Genomic DNA, 18,845 nt, shown 5'->3' with positions numbered 1-18,845 from the left:
CGTTTTCGATTATACAGGATTTGAACGACCCAGGGTTGATCAATCACTATTTTACTATAAATGCAAGTCTTTCATTGGTGGAGAGGTTGCAATGACGTCATTAACCAACCCTGGGTCGTTCAAATCCTGTATAATCGAAAACGCTATTATTGTAGAACCGGCCTAAGGCTGTATCCCCATAGAGAAAGAAATAGCGGAACGGAACAGTAACGGAATAGTAGAGGAAAAGAGATATGATAAATATAGCTCTTTTCAACTACTGTTCCGTTCCGCTATTTCTTTCTCCATGGGGATACAGCCTAAGTCGTAAATGCCCCGTCGCCAGTTGCGAAGAATGGCAACTTCTAATTGAAAAGTGCTATTTCTGGTTATGGGGCATTGTAGAATGGCCCTAACTACTGCGTAGTGTTATGAAAAACACCCAAAAGTGACTCGTTGAAATATACGGGAGTTGCGTATTGTTTTGCATACACTACACCATGACAAAATAAGAATCCTCTTAAAAATGTAAATCGCAACACTCGAAGAGGGAAAATAATCGTGGCATCACGAATAAATTTATTTTGTCGCGTAAGCTTTCTATCAAAATTATACGCGTTATCTCTCATCCATCGAGTGAACATATCGTTGATACATACATGCAAATCGTATTTTACAAAACCGTATATTAATCGTACTATTGCATTGAGTTGCAATATGGACAAGGAAATTAAGGAAGATCGAAGAGGTAATTTTCAAACGAATTAGTGCGGATAATTTTTTTCAGTTACGAAGAAACGAGAAGTATATGGAAGACGTGCTGTGAGCGCGATCATGTAAACGTCTACTTTTTATATTCTCTCTTTTCCCTTTTTTTTCTCAGTATTATCGTCTGTTATCGATAATATGCAAATTAATTAACTTTCGTTTCATATTCAAATATTCATTATTGTAATAAAACATATGTGTCTAAAAACAACTTATGGAATGTGTAGGGTAGGATACTGATTATACTAATTAAATTAATTAATCAAGTTTTTGAACTTTACTTTGACGACACAACGATCAATTCATGTCTATTTATCATACAATTTTATGCTACTTTGGAAAATATGTATATAGATAGGAAACTTATAAGAAATCTTTATGTAAATTTGTAGTGTAAATCTGTTTTTAATAGTGTCATTGTGATTAAAAATATTTGTTCTTAAACTACAATGCATAGTTTGTATATTGTACAAAGCTCTTTATTTATTTCAGATAAGAATCCAGATGAAGAAAAGCCACACATTTCTCCTAAATCATCTGAGACAGAGGATTATTCAGAGATGGAAAGATTAGGTAGATATTTAGCTCAAAAGTTGAGACTTATCGATTTCTCAGGGAATGATCAGAGAGATGAATCGCAAAGAATTTTGCGTGAACTCAGTTTAGATGGAATTGTCGAATATATTAAAGAAAATACAAATTGCAAAATTATTACTATGGCAGGCGCTGGCATTTCTACCTGTGAGTACATATTTAAAGCCATATTTTATGCAGACTTTTGCATTATATATATAAAACATGACACAATTAGACATTGTTATTTTTTAATTACAAAATATAATATAATATATTATGTGATATATAACAATGTTCATATTAATGCAACAAGTGTATACATAAGTAACGTGAAATCTTTTTATTATAGCTGCTGGAATACCAGACTTTCGGTCTCCATCTAGTGGACTTTATCATAAATTAGAGAAATATAATTTACCCCATCCACAGGCTATTTTTGAATTAGATTTTTTTATGAAGAATCCTGAACCATTCTTTACACTTGCAAGGGATTTGATGCCAGAAGGTTTCAAACCGACGACGTGTCATTATTTTATTCGTTTGTTATGGGAGAAAGGTCTATTATTACGACATTATACGCAAAATATCGATACTTTGGAACGTATAGCTGGACTTCCTTCTGACAAACTAGTGGAAGCTCATGGAACATTTCACACTGGTCGTTGTCTTAAATGTCGAGCGCCATATACACTTTCATGGATGAAAGGTATAATTTATAATATTTCTATTCTTTGGTCAATTATTATGGATAATTTGTTAAAATTATCTCAAATAGATCTCAAACACACACGCGCGTGCGCTTTTATTATATATGTTGCTCACATGTTCACTATTTATTTTTATTAACAAAAAATCGTTCAAGTTATGCCACACACTTTATATTGTTTCTGCGAGTATTTAATCAATACTTAATTATATTTACGTAATGAAATAATTTACGATTAACGGTTTTCTCTAAATACAAGAAATTTTAGATCTAGAGTTACAATGATGTTATTGATGGTTATTTTATTTATACTAAATGCTTGTAATGTGGCGTAAAAAGGTACATCTATTAATTTTGATTATGCAGTGTGTTAGGGACAGAAAAGATTTAAAACTTGGAAAAACTTTTGAAAAGATGCATATACAAATAAGGATATTAGTGTCTCATTGATCAAAAATACTAATTTTAAGTAATTTTAAATTATAGAAAAAATAATGGGAGGCATAATACCGAAATGTGAAGAATGTAATGAAGGTATCGTAAAACCTGACATAATCTTTTTCGGTGAAATGTTACCCGAACGATTTCAAGTACTTGCCGATCGAGATTTCGTTCAAGCTGATCTTTTAATTATCATGGGATCCAGTTTGGTGGTGCAACCTTTTGCATCACTAATAGACAGGTATACAAATTTTAAGAATAATGTTAAAAATTAATTAATAGAAGAAGATGAAAGGGAGGAAGGGGGAGAGAGAAAAAGAGAGAAGCAATTTTTAAAATAATCTTATATAAAAGCAAACAAATCAATAGTGGCAAGTGCAAATATTTGCGTAATGATACAGTATCGACACTATGATAAACAGTGTAATTTTTCAGTTTTAGTTGAATTTTCTATTCGATGTTTCTAATCGAAATAAATGTCAACTATAAAATATTATGTTGGTTTGCATTGGTTTGTTTGTTTAAATTTTCTATTTAAATTTTTCTAAAAACAAGTCAAATTTTATTTTATTTATCTTTTGAACATCTTTTTAAGAGTGCGAACTACTTGCCCACGCCTACTTATCAACAATGAAAAAGTAGGTATGCAAGATCGTCTATCGCGCTTCTTAGGACTACGACAAGGTCTGGTGTTTGACTCTAGGAATACTCACGGTGGACGCGATGTAGCTTGGTTAGGTGATTGCGATGCAGGTTGTCAGTTGCTAGCGGACAAACTTGGCTGGAGGGTAAAACTTTTACATCTTTTTATATTTGTTTAGACAAAATGTGAATCCAATCCCTTAAGTGTTAATGATGCGTATATATATATATATATATATATATATATATATATATATATATATATATATATATAAGTATTAATGACCCATGTGACCCGCCATTTCATAAAAGATGTTTTTCACTTATTCACGAATCTGAATTCCAACATTTTGAATGCATATGTAAAATTAGCGTCTGAAAAATCCTCGAATACAATACGCAATCTTTACATAAACCTGGTTTGTGTAGATACAATTTTTGATAATAAAGCATGTTTATTTCTTAACAGTTAAGGGATTATATCTGCACATTTTAATATTTTTCACATTTTTTTTTATATTAATACAAGTAAAATATATTTTTGTACGTAACAAGAATAATAAGCAATTCATAATTTTAGGATGATTTGCAAGCTCTTATACAAAGAGAGCACGAAAGTTTGAATTCAGGAAACAGAAGTGACAATTGATCGACTGATAAAATGTTACAATGATAATGGATAAGTGGAATTTCTTTTTGAGGGAAAAAAATCGTCGTTTTATCGATATTTTATGTTGATTCAAGAAGCTGGGAAGTTGAAGTTTTATTCAAGGTAGGTGTGTGACAAAAATACTGTTAGAATACTAAAATGATATCTAACGTGCAGTTGAATGTATTCATTTGTTGATATATTTGATTGTTTCTTCAAAGCTGAAAGTTAGATAATACAAATGTTAATGTATAGAATACCATTAGAAATTATACTATTAGAGAGAGTGAGAGAGAAAGGGGAAATTATACTATTGTGCAGACGTTAATTATCAGACATTATTTGATTTCTGATCCGAATAAAAAATCCAAATATGAAAATATGAGTTTTGTGACATCATTGAAAGTAAAAATATGGTAGAATATATTGTTATTTAGCACTATGTGCATTGTCTTAATTGTATATTAGAATATATGATCAATTTGTTGCAGTAATATATTTCGATCTTTATTTCATTGTAAATGGTGTAACAATAACTTCGTTAGCTTCTCGCTGATGTATTAGTCCGTCTCCTACAGCTGGCGCTGCCATGGTTTCTCGACCACAATATTTTAACTGAAAATGATAATCGATTATCTTATGAAACATAAATGTTGAAATGATCACAAATCTACAATACGGAAACAAGTTTTTTGAAACTTGAAGCCGATTTTTGCTCCGTTAAAGTTTGAATGCAGGAAAATCTCTTTGATACGGAAATTGCACGTACAAACAATTCACATAACTGCGACTAGACGGAAATCATCAGAAAGGGAGTGATTTGGAAGGAAAGATCGATACTTTGATGTCATAATCCCACACACTAATTTCTGCAACATAATATAACTTACTTGTCGTCCACATAAGTTTTCGAAACGTGGCTTAACAAAAGTCCACGCACCCATGTTTCGTGGTTCTTCTTGACTCCAGATGAAAGCTAAAAATATAAGTGTAAAAGTCCTAAAACATTTTTATGCAAAAACAATCATGTTTTCGTTACATTCGTCAAGTAAGATTGAAGACAGAAATACTGCAATTTCAAATAAATTTTTATAAACTGTAATAGTCATCACTGATTTCAAAATATTTTTTTCATTCGAAAACAAATTTTTTTTTGCTCAATTTAAAAAATTTCGAGCTTGCAGAATGGAGATCGATAACTTTCTTTTAAATAGATCTTGAAAAGGAGAAACGACAAATTTTTTACACCAACCTAATATACATTTAAATATAATTAAACTATTTGATTGTGTAATACTTACTTCTCGCGTGTGCGTACTTAGTAATTTCTTCTAGTAATTCGTGTACAGGAAATGGGCATAAACTTTCTATTCTGATAATAGCTACATTCTTATTTCCGGTAGTCTCTCGATAATTATCAAGCGCATAATAATGTTTTCCACTGACCAGAATGACTTTATTTACATCGCAATGTTTTACTTTATTGTCTCCTGTAAAATTCATACAAGAAGACGCTTGTGTTGCATAAAAAATGTCTTGTACAATTTTACATATACTAAATATATCGTGCTATTACTAAGAAGTTTGACGAAACTTGTGGTATGCGTTTTTTAGACTTAAAAAAAAAATAAAAATTTTTTGATAAACATTAAAAAAATTAGGTTTGGAAGAATTTTGGGAAGAGATTTTATGGAAACTTTCTTTCCAAGTTACTGTCAAACATTACGAGAAGTCTTAGATCCGCTTTTGTGCAAAATGTTTTTTCATTTTTTTGTAATACAAATTAAATATAAAAATTAAAATTTTATTATTGATAATATTTTTTGGAAAGCAGAAAATGAAGAATACAACGTACCGATAATAGTTTTGAAGCTCGTTCGAGGCTCGAAATCTGATAGAGATGATATTGCTGCCGGATGACGCAATAAGATCTTGGGCGCTACCACGATCAGGGGTTTTCGATAATTTCTTACCATCTATAAATCCAAGATCTTGAAATTTCATTTAAATGTCGACAGTTTGTCACAATACAAATGTTTACGAATGTTTCTTAACTTTAGAGTGATATATTTGATTTTCTTACCTGTCTTCTCAGTAAATGAAAATATTGTGCTGGTTCAGTAGGATTCACAATCTGTATATTAATATTATCGCTGTCGACTTCATTCTCCTTACTGTCAGTTAATTGTAAAAATCTTTCGAGTCTACATGAACTATGTTCCGGACCAGCACCATCATAACCATGTGGTAAAAGCATTGTTAGACCACTGCTCAGCAACCATTTTGCTTCTCCACTCGTTACATATGTATCGATAATGATTTGTGCTCCGTTGAAAAAATCCCCGAATTGAGCTTCCCATATAGGCAACGTAAACGGTGATGCTATACTTACACCATACTCGAACCCTAGTACAGCTTCCTCGGATAGAATACTGTTAGCTATCTCTAGTTTGCCAACTTGGCAACTTACCATAGAATTTAATGGAATAAAAGTAGCTGAAAATTTACGTGAGTCTTAAATTCAAGATATTGCAAATACTTATACTTTATTATTGTCAAGCTTTACGACACCCATACCTCCTGTTGATTGATCTACGAACATCACGTGCCTCTGTGAAAAAGTTCCGCGGCCTACGTCCTGTCCACTTAATCTCACATTGTATCCTTGATGTAACAGGGAACCAATGGCTAACGCTTCAGCGGTTGACCAGTCTAAGGTGTTACCGCTTTGAAGCTTTCTTAGGCGACTTTGAATATGACTTTTCACCAATTGTGGATGAATGTCCTTTGATGTTAGAAAAAAAATTGTTATTTTTTTCCCCAAGCAAGAGAGATTTTTTCTTGAAAAATCAAAAACCCGTCAGACTGCTACAAGAAGTGTATTGAAAAACGTGAAAAGAGTATTTCGAAAAATAAGCTACTGCTTAAATTTTAATGCGTAAAAATAAATGCATATTTTTCATTAATGATTCCGGGGTCTGGAACTCATGCTAGATAGAAATTTTATTGTAATGTTATATTGATAATTCATAGTGATTCTAGAATGTGTATTTATCCATTCTTACAAAGTTTGAAGGTACTTGAACGCTTTTCTTCCCCACAAAATCTAACAGATTGAACTCAACGCCAGTATCCCATGATGTTATATTAGATTCAGCTTGTTTCATTCCGTTCCACCTTCCAGCAAAGTGCATGGCTGTCTGTTGCGGCACATCCATCATGGATTCTTTTAGAGTTTCGTTCAACCATGCGGTGTGACTATTGATGATATTATTAACATCTTCTCGAGTAAAAACATTGGCACCTACTAGTTGTTCTACATATTGATCCGGTATAGATCTATATTAAATAAAACATTTGTGCAATTTTGATAATTTGCTTTTGATTATCTTCTCTATTAATTCTTTAACTGTTAAGAGATAAAAACGTTTTATTGCCAAAAATACATGCATTTTTTTAAGGGAGGGATTTATACTTACAATCGATTTTGTATAATTTTATATATAATAGGATTAGTGAGCACGGGATCGTCTAGTTCATTGTGCCCCCACTTTCTGAAGCAATTTAAATCAACGAAAACATCTTTCCTGAACTGTCTCTGATATTGAAAAGCTATTCTTGCTGCCTGCACGACCATCTGCAAATATTTTAACATTATAATTGCAGAATTGTTGTATCACTGCTTAGTGAATGGTCAAGCTTTATATAGAAACTTTTCTAAAAAGTATAGGTTTTACAACACACACCTCAGGTTTATCACCGTTTACGTGTATTACAGGCGCGGATATAGTTTTTGCTAAATCTGTGCAGTATCTTGACGATCGGCTCCTCGAAGACGGAGTCGTGAACCCTAACTGATTGTTGATTACAAAGTGTATCGTACCACCGATTTCAAAATGTGGCGTTCGACACAAAGCTAAACATTCTTGGTTAACCCCTTGTCCCGGGTAGGCAGCGTCCCCATGTACCTGAGCACTCGAAATGTTGAATAATGGCACAAATATACATTGTATTGAAACATTGTGATTGAAAAAAAGTAATATTAGATGTGCTAAAAATTTTGGATAACTACGCGCAATCTGCAACTTACTTGGATGTTTATTACTTTATCGCTCCATTGTGCATTTTTATTTTCACCATATGCAGCTTCTTGAATTGCCTGCATAACTCCTCGCGTTTTACCCATTGACACTGGATTTACTATTTCCAAATGCGACGGATTTCGAAGCACGGTTACGTGAAGGCATTTTTGTCCTATGTTAAGATCGGTGGAACTTGTAAGATGGCTAATCACGTCTCCGGTACATTTATCTGCATTTGGAAACTCGGAAAGTCCTCGTAATTTATGAAATAATTTATTTGGAGGAAAGTTTAGCAAGCCTGTTAATAGATTAAGGCGGCCGCGATGTGCCGCGCAAAGAATGATATGTTCCAAATTATCTGGAATGATAGTATAATAATGAATAATTTTATTTACTGACGGTTGTGATATGTATATAACAGCATACAGCAATTTGTTAAGATACTTTGAATTCTAACTAGCAAAGTTAGTATCGTTAAACATTGTTTGGGAAAGAAGAGTAGTTTTCTATAGTTTTCATGTACTGAATTTAAAATTCAGCCTTATATAGTGCGATGGACTTTTGAGAAAATCCAAGAAGATTTATGTCATAATGGTGATTTTTGTCATATACAACGATATTCCGAAAACAATTTCTTATATTATGTTAAAATAACCATTTTCAATTTTAAAATGCTAATTTTTTTTTAATAGATTTTATTTTGTTTTTTCGCATAACTTTTCAATTTTTTTCGATTTTTCATGATTGTCCATCACACAAAATTTTCGAGTAGCACTCTCAAAAATCTAAAAAATATAAACGAATTAATTCTACTTAATTTCAGCCCGAATGTGTGTAGCGATGTGATATGCATTTTTTAAGGTCATATTCGGATTGAATAAACAAAAAAATTACGGAAAATTAATCTTCTTTTTTAGTCAACAAAGAAATATCTAATTAGGCTAGTTTAATGTTCTTTTTAATTACCACGAGCGCATAACTTGAAAAATTCATGAAAGAAAGCCATCATACTCTCTGCTCCTTCTCCTCCATATCTCTTTAGACTTACAAATTTTTTGGCCAAAAAGTTGTCAAATGCTTGACTTTTCAGCATTTCTATGGCTATCGTTTTGCGCGTTTCATCGTCCAATGGTTCGGCTAATGTTCTTTCCACGTTTTCAGCGAACCATTCCCTCTCTTCTTCCGTCTACTCGATTGAGAGAGCAATCTCTTATCAACAGTCTTATCGCGTGATTTGTTTTATTACAAAACAAGAATATTACAGTAGATAACAATTTACTTTTTAGATAATTTCGAACATATCATTTTGAACGCAGTCGTAATGTTAGAAAGGCATCATTGAATTTTGTGCACAATAGCGGAAAGCTGTACGAATTTGGAAATTTTACCTCAAGATAACTGAATTCAGTTCCAATATTACCACTGTAAGTAGCATTTAAAAATTGAATGGCTTCTTCCACTGTTCCTTCATTCTGTTGTGTAAATAGAATTTCTTGAAAAGAGACTTTATCCATCAAGTTCAATCCAAAATTTTTTGGTTGCAACTCAGGCAAGAACAATGGTTCGTTCGTTGAAATGGGATCTATGTCAGCTTGTTTATGTCCATGAGCTCTATACGCACTGACTAGTCTATAAAAATTACTCTGTTTTGCTCGTTTATCAAAATATTTTTTCGGCACTGGAAAAGGTAAATAATAATTACATTAAAACATACGTCATAACTCTTAAGCGCGGATTAAATAAAATTAATATTATAAAATAATATTAGATAAAAATAATGCGTTTTGGCTATGCTTTCATATAAGCGTAGTAGCGTATTTTATAAGCGAAGATAAGTATACATATTGATATGATATTGTTGAATAAATTAAACTTCACAAGTCGTTTTGTTTTATTTATCTATTACGCGAATATATTCCTATTGTGAAAAGAATCTAAAATGTGAATCATAATGCACGCATTCGTGAGTTTGCATTCAATTTTCTGTCGTATCTGATAAATCTGTGTTTAATAAATAGTTTAATTAGATATGTTATATTCCTAACTGGTCTTCCTGTTTGCAATCTCATTTTTTACAGCATCCTAAGCAAACATTTTACAGGCAAATGCGCTTTGTGCGCATTTTAATAATTTTTCAATAAAATAAATCCATTGTTACTTTTAATTTTTCTTTCAAAGGCGGAATACCTTCAAAGTGCCTTCGTTGACTTGGCTTGTATCCATAAACGCCATTCTCGCTGTGATATGATTGAATATTAACACAACATGTTGACCATTTCCATTGAAAACGCAGGTTTTTTTTCTTCAACACAATTCTCTTGATCGCGTACATTCTCGATATAATATCACCGCAATAATAGATTTATCGCATTGTAAGCCCGAGACTCTCGCTGAATCTGTTTTATTAACTCGCATAAGAGCCTCTCCCCTCTACGAAGTCTGTTATATTACTGTGTATCGTGCTGTTTCAATTTGTTGCGTTCCTTATCTGTTTACGCTCTTTATTTATCTCGTTTTCTCGATTATCTTTGTGGAAGATATATAAAGATATTTAGTATACTATTCATTACTTTGGTCTCTTTATGACTTTTACTGCATAAAGAGATTTTGTAATATTGAACATTTATCGCACTTTTCCATGTGTGAGAAAACTTTATGGAGAAAATTATTTGATACATCTCTCCCTCTTCTCGTTGTTCGGTTCGCGCATTATATTCGCGATTGGAATTTTGATCAATAATAAAGTTTCAAGCAAGAAAATTTAAGGAATGCGTGTCGTCATGTTTTGATTGCGAGAAATTCCAGACTGAGAAAGTCCAATCCTTGTGGGTGAGCAAAAATGATATAAATAGAAAAGGTAAGTAACTCCAGAGTCAGTACGTGGTTGTCGAACGAACGGAGCGATTAGGTTAGGTTAGGGTTAAGTTCATCCCATGCGTCAACACAATTTAAAAAAATTAATATAACTATTTATTATATAATTGGTTATATTTATTTCGTGTTCTCAGATATAAATGTATATAACAACAACATTTTTATTTTATTTGTCAAGTATGAAAGAAATAATTATCCATGTACCTTGCGCATATAAATTCAGCGCATATATATTCGTATAAAATTTAAATTTCCGGATACGCCGTTCCGACCAAATCCTTTCCTCGGTATTTGAATTTGCGTGTTACTATGTTGAACTTGGTACCGCCTAGAGAAACAGGACAATTTCCATCCGGTCTTACGTGGAAGCAGACGGTGTAGAGTGCCATTTCTAATTCGGGCGAGGTTCCGATAAACATAGTGGTGACTGGTTTGTCATGACCCTTGAATTTTGCATGCATCTTGATAATAGATCCTTTCTGTATGAAGAAAGAGGAGCACTTGCATTAACACTACTTTCTACGTTTACATCGCTGGATATCGTAAAGCAAAATGTACACACGCGCAACCAAACAAAAACTGTAAGTACTTGTATAAAATTTACTCTTACATTTCCTATATCGACTTTTTTAATATAACCCAGGTAATTGGCATGATTCCTCGACTCTTCTGCGTTAAAATATATCCAATTGTGTAGTCCAAGTATTTCCGTATTTGTATCCATTTGTTTTGTTTCCGCCATAAAGACGTGCTCGAATCCAGTGCTACCGATTTTGCCTTGTCCACGTGAGAATAGATCGAACCAAATTTTCCTTAATGTATCCTTATACTCGTAATAATCCTTCCTTACAAATCCTTTATCCGCGAGAAAACGCATGGCAGCGGACATTATGTTTGTACTTAAAAAAGTATCGACAAGGAGACTCTCCTCCTGTCTCTGATTTGGATTGATATACTCGTTCATGCGAGTGTCTAATTGATAATTGTCGAATATGGAAAGAACTCTTTGAATCGTAGGAATCTGCAAAGCTTCCGAACTTACTCCAAGTAATCTGCAAATATACGATTAATAAATTTTGCTTTTTATTTTTATCGCAAAATCCAAAGAAACTTTTTGATGAAATCAATATACACGTATATTTAATTATTATTCTTACGGTTGCGGTGCTTCATCCGTTGGACTGCTGCTGGTAGTCTGTTTTTGCAGATTGATTGTTATATATCGATTTGGATTGTTTGCTTCTTTGATGTAAAGTGCTTCGGAAAGCTTTTCTAAATCTTCATCAGTAACTGTATTTCCTTTGCTATATGTCGGATTACTGGAATACGCTTTCCCATGTGAATCTAGTACACGGTTTGCAGCACCAGCCGCTTCGGTGGTAGCACCTGCGACGGTAACACCAGCTCCTGGTGATTCTGTACGACTAAATTGACTAGGTTGACTAGGTTGACTGGGTCGTGATGGTCTTGTGTGCGTGGTCCTGCGTTCATTCTCGCCTAATTCAAGTATGTACATAAAATGCATGAATCTGTCTGTTGCACTGTTTTAGTTAATGGATCATGTTTCAAAATTTATCCCAAATTACATCTGAATCTGTGGCATAAGGTGAAATTTATATCCATTATGTTGTTGTTTATTGATTTTGATATAGTATCTAGAGTTAATTTATATTTTTATTTTAATATATATATTTTGTAATATTTCGTAAATCGATCGAGATACAATATTGTAGACTCAAAGTCAACGAACAACAAAATGGTGTAAGTTTTGACAGGTGTAAGTTTTAATGTTTTCTACGATTTTCATCTATCCTGGTATACTTGGGCTTGTTGAAATACCTGAAACCGGATATCTGGGATATTCCGGCTGCCTCGGAGAGTCCGTAGGCGACGCAGGTCTGCTACCAGTGGCGGCGATTTCGGCCCAAGTTCTTCCGGGATTCGGAGCAGAAGGCGTATCTGGCTTGTTCTGATTGACTCTGACCGAAGCCGCTGTAGTAGGATCTGTCAGGTATATGTCAGTTTTTCTTTGCTTTATCAAAGAAATAATATCAGAAATGGACAAACATATATGTATGTGGATACATGTGTTTGTACGAAGGTCGGTCTCAATGCATAAAATTGTTATATTTTACCTAACAATTTTTTTCACATTCTAAATCTTGATTTTATCATCAATTACGAACCTGTATTTGTCGACTGAAACAGTGATTGAGGCGTGTTTCTTAATCTTGCATCTGCAAAATTCAATTAAACTAATTTCCGTGACAAAGAATTTTCACACGATTATTCAAATTTGAAATCGAATAATAGAAACCTGCGACTGATGGTTGAGTTGGTTGAATTGACGGTCGAATGGATGTTGACCTAGATTCTAAAATATAAAAATTCGCGATTTGTAAGTATCAAAGTTAATTGTCAACGTAATTCTCTTTTACAGAATCTTAACCTGGTAGATTACTGGGCTGCGCTCGATCACCGTTATTAATCGCTTGTCCTTGAGCAGGTAGCTTTGGTGACTGATTTTTCGATGGTTCCCCAGCACCACTAAATTCTATGGCCCAATTTCGATAACTCTGATCATTTCTATCACCGATTCTTGGTGTATTTGGCCTCGGAACGGCAATGTCTAAGCCGACTTCTGTCCCTGGATTGGGCCGATTAAGTCGTACGTTATTTTGTCCGTTCCCCGGATTAGCAGCTCCTATTACAGCGGTTCCTGTGTCAACAGCTGGCATCGTCGATCCTCTGATCATTGTGGCCTTTGTCGTGGTTGCAGTAGGTTGTATATTTATAGAAGTCGATGTAATAGTAGTCATAGTGGTGGTCTCTTGGTCTTTTTTCCAAAACTTCCATCCTGCTTCACCGTTTCCTTAACAATAAATCCAAGTTATTAAAATCTTAGGAACGCCGGGACGATAAAACAATCTATAACATACATATTATATTGTACATATATATTACTCTAGGAAACAATGCATCGGCTTGTCTAGAAATTTTCTTTAATTCTTTTTTGTAAAAATAAAATTGAAAAAAACTAAAAAACTTTTCGACCAACCCAATATATGTTCAATGCACAACTTGCTTTGAACTCTGAAGTAAAAAATTACTGATTTCGAGATGTAAAAATGTTTCGCGAAAATATTAAATGGAAATACGAAATTGAAAATCAGATATTACATTCTTGTATGTGTAAATCTGGATCGGCTTATTTTTTCAATGTTATCATGCTCATTAGGTCATAACGGTCATTGAGATAGCAAAATTCTCTTTAAGAAATCTAGTTCTTACTATAATAATGAGTGATATGTTTTTAAAAATTACTTTCTTCTTAAATTTCAATAATTTCTTTGTTCATTAATATTTATACAATTTTTTGTATTTATAATTGTTTACTACTATTAAACATCTATTACAAATTTTACTAAAAGACACAAAAACTTTGAAAACTATCACATTTTTGTTCAACTGCAGATTGATCTTATAATTTTTTTCAAAATCATTAAAGCATGATAGCTCCGCCGTATTTACGTATTTAGAAACTTCCTTTTTGTAATTTGTGATATATATTTAACTTTTTTTAATTTTCTTCTTAAAAGAATTTTACGATTAAATAGCGAATAAAGCTTACCAATAAATAGCAATAACAACGTAATCACCAAAACTGTGAAAAACTGATTTTTCACTATCATGATGTGTCATAAACACTAAGAGCTGCGTTCAAATTTGTTTTTAAGAAAATATGACTTTTTTTGTGAAATTTAGAATTAAAAATTCAGTTACAGAATTAGTGCTTGAACATGACACGTTATTCACGCATGAAGTGAGACTGCGTTTCTGTCTACAATTTAACTGCCTCGAGGCGATCAGCTTCCTTTCCCTTTGTCTCTGACTCATACATCTTAACGAGCCGAGGTTCCCGTAGAGGTCGTTTAAAAGATGATGTCAGTTCTTAATCTTGAATTTAGGTCTATTAATTTTCGAAAAAAAATTTTGCATGTATCGCAAACTATGATGAGAAAGTGCATGATTACATATACAAAAATAAAATAACATAGAGATCAGAGTATATTTTTAGTATATTTATTTTTTGTTTTACATTTAAAATATTTCTTGAGTTTAGTGCTTGCATCCTATACTACTTGTAAAAGTGTACGTATTAAATATTAACACTTTCGTAACCGTTATACATTCGACTCTGCTCAACGTTTAGAGTCGCTCTATATTATATAAAATCCGACATTTCATATTAAACGACCTAATACAATGATACAGAAAACAGATCGGCACCTGACTTATACCAAAATGTAAACATAAAAATACGTGAGTGACTGCGAAAGTGTTAACACAATTATTGCAACACAAGAGTTTCGGCGCCTCCTCTTCGCATAACTATGCCATCGGTCTGCTTACTTTCTTCAGCACATTGGATCTTACATAAAAAAATTCTGAAACATGTAAATATTTTTGTGATGATGTACAGGGTGTATCCATATATATATATATGTTTAAAATATTATAATATTGCTTACGACATGATATTATTCCATTGCTGCGTTTGATTTTCATATTGTACAGTTTGTTCCTTTATTTTCTCTTGATTTTTGTTTAAATTTGTTAAAGTTTCTTCTTCTAACGCGATTGCATTGTGTAATTCCTGTTTTAACGTTTGCCCCACGTTGGAAACAACATTAGACTAAAAAGAAGCGTTTTTGTAAATTTTAATGCGGATATCAATATTGCTATTTCGTAGCAAATAGTCACCTCCGTTTCATTACGTAGCCTTTCTTCGATACTTTTCATTTTTGCAATCTTTAGTTGTAATTGTTTCTTATCTTCAGTATTCTACAATACAACGCGAAATTATTTTATCATGAACTATTCGTTTATATAAGAATTACCTTTGATAATTTGTCCTTCAGTCGTTTTGTTTCGGATAATAAATCACTTGTCGTATTTTTCATACTCGTTTCCACCGTATTATGACTTTTACATGCTTTTTGATATCTTTCATCAATTTCATACGCTACTTGCCGTAGTGTCTTGATATCTACGAGATATACATGATTATTTTATATAAATGGCAAATTTCTAGCACACTTTTTTTCTACAAAATTCACGTACATATATAAATATGCAAATTTATACCAGAACTCGGACAAAAATTCGAACATTTTGTATGCTCAAACTGTTCAAAGTAAAAAGAAAATGAGCGTCGAGTTCGAATAATTCGAACGTAAGCTCTAATTGATTGACATTTAATTATGAACAAACATTCTTGAACTTTATACAGAAAGCGTCGTTGTTACCTCTTATTATTGGGTCAAGATTGGTTCGTAAAGCCCCTATCAAATGAGATAATTGAGTATTTGTTGCCAACGCATTATCCAGTGTATAGTTTTCTGGAATTATTATTGTGGATGAAACGTCTGTCGGATAAGAATGAGTAATGATCTGAAATCACAATAACACAGCGAAAAAAGCAATAATATATTAATTCTATAATCGATTCATTTGAGAGACTGGAACTTGTCTGTTCCAACAAACCTGTCTGCTTAGAATAGTTGTTGTTCGATAAAGTACTCCACTTTCCGCTTTTAAGCCAGCTACCTCTGCTTTGCAGCGCTTGTATACTGCACTTTTAGTTTTCAAACGATTGACATATTTTTTAAATTCCTCCGCTCTGGGCATCGACATTTCCAATAAACTTTTCGAATAATCTTGTTTCTCTTTTAACCGCAATTGTAATTCCTCTAACAAACTTTCAACTTTTTCCAAACGTTCGAGAGCATTCCGCTTCATATTTCCGACGACAGCGGCTTGCTGTCTAAATGGCTCCATTTTATCGATATCATTTTTAGATGTCTGAAAGTATTTGCAAGGAGCAGGTAAGATTTGTGAAAAGAATGTATTTTTATAGTAGGTAAATCATTTTGTTAGTATTGAACTCGTTACACACACACGATTCATAAATCGTTATGTACCTTGGATTCTACTAAATCTTGTATGTCCTTCAATATAGTGTCTAAATCGTTTCTCATAGCTATAATTTTATCCGGGCCTAGATAAGAATATCCTTTAACTATTGACAGAGCTCTCATTCGATTCTTCTTTGCGTTTAGCTCAGACGGAAGCTTCTCTTTCACAATTGCAAATTGCACTGTTACCTCTTCTGTTAAATGTTGGATTAATATTTGCGGCGTGAGCCCGGTACTATCGCGTTTCAAAATATATAACTCGCGTTCAACCCGATGGAAGGAATTCTGTATGTAACAAGAATAAAGATTGTAGAGAAACATTTACAAACTACGAGTTAATTTTTCTCTCTAACAAAAGTCTAGAATTTTTCAAAATCAGAAATATACTTGTAAATCGGACATAATATTTTCCTCTTGCTCTTTTTGCGACATCAAATCGCGTTCCTTGTCCCTCTCTACTCGTAATAATCTACAGGTGTCCAATAGATACAGCGCAGGTTCAGCTTTTGCTTTGATTTTACTAATACGCGCTATCACTGCCTACATTTGTAAAAAAGATCAATTTGAATATTCAGCGAATACTGAATTGACATTTATTATTATTTAAAATTATAATTATTTTTTAGTTCTCGATGATGTGAAAAAAGATATATTTATACGTTACACAATGAAAAGTATTAATTACATACTTCTTTTTCCTTTGTCATTGCTTGTAAATCCATTGCAAGTTCGGCGGCAGTTTCAACATTCTGTATAAATAAGGGTCATTACGTAACTCGCATGTGATAAATCATACTATTTTCAGTTAAGAAATACAAATTTCGTACTATTTAAAATAATTTCTATGAGGAAATAATTTAAATTACATAAAAATTGTTTCTTGATAAACTGAGTTTTGCAGTCAAAGTTTTGGAATTCCGATAACGTGTTAATTTAAGAATAACATGCTTTGCGAAAATTGATAGTTGCAAAATTACTTTTTTTACGACATAATGCATATATTATGTGTCATGAGCATTGGTCATATGACGCATATACGCATCATTAACCCTTTAGAGATATTCCTGATGATACATACCTTCTTTCCCATTTCCCTTTCTTTATGAACCGTCTTGAATCTGTCGACTAAAGACAAATACTGATCGTGTAAAGAGAGTATTTCCGAGTCTCCTAAATATTCCGATGGAATTTCTACCTAATGGTTTAAAAAATTTATTTTTTTGTCAACATATCTAGTCTATACAAACGCATACCGCGTTCGAAAAATAACTCGCTTGGTATATTACCTTGACGAGAAATCGTGACAAGTATGCCCTTTTCTGAACTATGTCGGTATGTGTCAAAAGCCATGTCAATATAGGATGGATAATTTCGACCTCACCTCGAACTAAACCTTGCCTGAACAATTTATTTATTTCTTTGTGCATTTTATATTACGCACTGTATATATATATATATATATATATTGAAAGATGTAATAGAACAGATAAAATGTTAATATTTTGTTCTTTATGTGCAATAGAATGTACCTAAAAGTTACAGGATCTACATCAGGCTGATAATTGAGCATTCGGAGAGTTGTTAAAATATATATAGAATTTTCTTCCGGAGAGTCCACTCTAGCATTGGTATCTAAATCATCTTGTTGTTGTATCTTTATTAAAACATTGCATAATATCTAGAAGAAAACATACATGTATATACATTGTATGTTATGTGAATGCCACAATAAACCTGTTTGTAGCAGTAATAAAATACCTGTAATAAATCTTCGGCATTTAAAGCATTGAATCCAATTAAATTGTAATTCCAACCCATTAATTTATTTATTTTTGTTACGATAAATTTCACGTTTTCATTCATGATGCAATAATTCCAAGTTGTCTAATAGTAGAAAATTTGATGATGACATATACTTGCGTAATACTTATGATGCACTAAATCACACTATCACACTGAATATGATGGTAAGTAAACAGCCGAGTGTATCCATCCAAATTAACCTGTGTTATAGCTTTGGTTGTCTTGACAACGTTGTTCATACAATACAATACAATTCATGTATTGATTTATCGTATATGTATTCAGCGTTCTTGCATCAATATTACTGTATTACAGGGTGCGTAAATCTGTATCAGATTATGCATTAG

General features: G+C 32.7%; 4 protein-coding genes across 8 annotated transcripts; 1 reads left to right on the top strand and 3 right to left on the bottom strand.

Annotated features, from left to right (window-relative positions):
• Positions 1 to 296: 296 nt before the first annotated feature.
• On the top strand, positions 297 to 4,141 carry Sirt2 (Sirtuin 2). 2 transcript variants are annotated; one of them, XM_012365367.2, is made up of 6 exons: positions 297 to 727; positions 1,240 to 1,488; positions 1,673 to 2,029; positions 2,516 to 2,711; positions 3,066 to 3,258; positions 3,693 to 4,141. In XM_012365367.2, the coding sequence occupies exons 1-6, from the start codon at positions 697 to 699 to the stop codon at positions 3,759 to 3,761; spliced, it is 1,095 nt and encodes a 364-aa protein (XP_012220790.1). In that variant the 5' UTR covers positions 297 to 696; the 3' UTR covers positions 3,762 to 4,141. The 2 variants fall into 2 exon arrangements, with proteins under 2 accessions (XP_012220790.1, XP_012220791.1); XM_012365368.2 differs by having other exon boundaries at positions 297 to 815.
• On the bottom strand, positions 3,802 to 10,678 carry LOC105671323 (2-oxoadipate dehydrogenase complex component E1). 4 transcript variants are annotated; one of them, XM_012365362.2, is made up of 13 exons: positions 10,031 to 10,678; positions 9,232 to 9,521; positions 8,810 to 9,029; positions 7,852 to 8,201; positions 7,508 to 7,729; positions 7,241 to 7,398; positions 6,827 to 7,100; positions 6,339 to 6,546; positions 5,845 to 6,257; positions 5,617 to 5,737; positions 5,063 to 5,251; positions 4,652 to 4,737; positions 3,802 to 4,376 (listed from the first exon to the last, which is right to left on the bottom strand). In XM_012365362.2, exons 1-13 carry the CDS (start codon positions 10,173 to 10,175, stop codon positions 4,269 to 4,271), a joined length of 2,784 nt encoding a protein of 927 aa, XP_012220785.1. In that variant the 5' UTR covers positions 10,176 to 10,678; the 3' UTR covers positions 3,802 to 4,268. The 4 variants fall into 4 exon arrangements, with proteins under 4 accessions (XP_012220785.1, XP_012220784.1, XP_067213813.1 ...); XM_012365361.2 differs by having other exon boundaries at positions 3,802 to 4,737; XM_067357712.1 differs by having other exon boundaries at positions 3,802 to 4,737; positions 10,002 to 10,106.
• A 134-nt stretch (positions 10,679 to 10,812) lies between these two features.
• Positions 10,813 to 14,558, bottom strand: LOC105671325 (endoribonuclease CG2145). The gene is made up of 8 exons (XM_012365366.2): positions 14,349 to 14,558; positions 13,167 to 13,589; positions 13,035 to 13,091; positions 12,904 to 12,954; positions 12,557 to 12,721; positions 11,875 to 12,214; positions 11,328 to 11,769; positions 10,813 to 11,196 (listed from the first exon to the last, which is right to left on the bottom strand). Exons 1-8 carry the CDS (start codon positions 14,407 to 14,409, stop codon positions 10,963 to 10,965), a joined length of 1,773 nt encoding a protein of 590 aa, XP_012220789.1. The 5' UTR covers positions 14,410 to 14,558; the 3' UTR covers positions 10,813 to 10,962.
• A 226-nt stretch (positions 14,559 to 14,784) lies between these two features.
• LOC105671324 (intraflagellar transport protein 81 homolog) lies at positions 14,785 to 18,796 on the bottom strand. The gene is made up of 13 exons (XM_012365365.2): positions 18,454 to 18,796; positions 18,225 to 18,373; positions 17,982 to 18,093; positions 17,774 to 17,890; positions 17,385 to 17,444; positions 17,083 to 17,235; positions 16,702 to 16,980; positions 16,265 to 16,582; positions 16,027 to 16,171; positions 15,619 to 15,767; positions 15,482 to 15,562; positions 15,250 to 15,413; positions 14,785 to 15,165 (listed from the first exon to the last, which is right to left on the bottom strand). Exons 1-13 carry the CDS (start codon positions 18,556 to 18,558, stop codon positions 15,069 to 15,071), a joined length of 1,929 nt encoding a protein of 642 aa, XP_012220788.1. The 5' UTR covers positions 18,559 to 18,796; the 3' UTR covers positions 14,785 to 15,068.
• Positions 18,797 to 18,845: the final 49 nt, after the last annotated feature.

The sequence above is a fragment of the Linepithema humile genome, chromosome 6, assembly GCF_040581485.1.
Source record: "Linepithema humile isolate Giens D197 chromosome 6, Lhum_UNIL_v1.0, whole genome shotgun sequence".
Lineage (NCBI taxonomy): Eukaryota > Metazoa > Arthropoda > Insecta > Hymenoptera > Formicidae > Linepithema > Linepithema humile.
The sequence above is the reverse complement of the archived record's forward strand: the minus strand, read 5'-3'. Positions and strand labels throughout refer to the sequence as shown.

Coding starts and splice junctions, on each gene's coding strand:
- Sirt2 (XM_012365367.2), top strand. CDS start 697: ATGGACAAGGAAATTAAGGAAGATCGAAGAG. Junction 2,712..3,065: donor TTTGCATCACTAATAGACAG/GTATACAAATTT, acceptor CATCTTTTTAAG/AGTGCGAACTACTTGCCCAC. Junction 3,259..3,692: donor CGGACAAACTTGGCTGGAGG/GTAAAACTTTTA, acceptor TCATAATTTTAG/GATGATTTGCAAGCTCTTAT.
- LOC105671323 (XM_012365361.2), bottom strand. CDS start 10,175: ATGTACGCGATCAAGAGAATTGTGTTGAAGAAAAAAAACCTGCGTTTT. Junction 9,030..9,231: donor CTGAATTCAGTTATCTTGAG/GTAAAATTTCCA, acceptor TCAATCGAGTAG/ACGGAAGAAGAGAGGGAATG. Junction 5,252..5,616: donor GAGCTTCAAAACTATTATCG/GTACGTTGTATT, acceptor TGAATTTTACAG/GAGACAATAAAGTAAAACAT.
- LOC105671325 (XM_012365366.2), bottom strand. CDS start 14,409: ATGATAGTGAAAAATCAGTTTTTCACAGTTTTGGTGATTACGTTGTTA. Junction 13,590..14,348: donor GTTGTTATTGCTATTTATTG/GTAAGCTTTATT, acceptor TTTATTGTTAAG/GAAACGGTGAAGCAGGATGG. Junction 11,197..11,327: donor AAAAAGTCGATATAGGAAAT/GTAAGAGTAAAT, acceptor TTCTTCATACAG/AAAGGATCTATTATCAAGAT.
- LOC105671324 (XM_012365365.2), bottom strand. CDS start 18,558: ATGAATGAAAACGTGAAATTTATCGTAACAAAAATAAATAAATTAATG. Junction 18,374..18,453: donor ATGCCGAAGATTTATTACAG/GTATTTTATTAC, acceptor GTTTTCTTCTAG/ATATTATGCAATGTTTTAAT. Junction 17,891..17,981: donor TGTCACGATTTCTCGTCAAG/GTAATATACCAA, acceptor TTAAACCATTAG/GTAGAAATTCCATCGGAATA.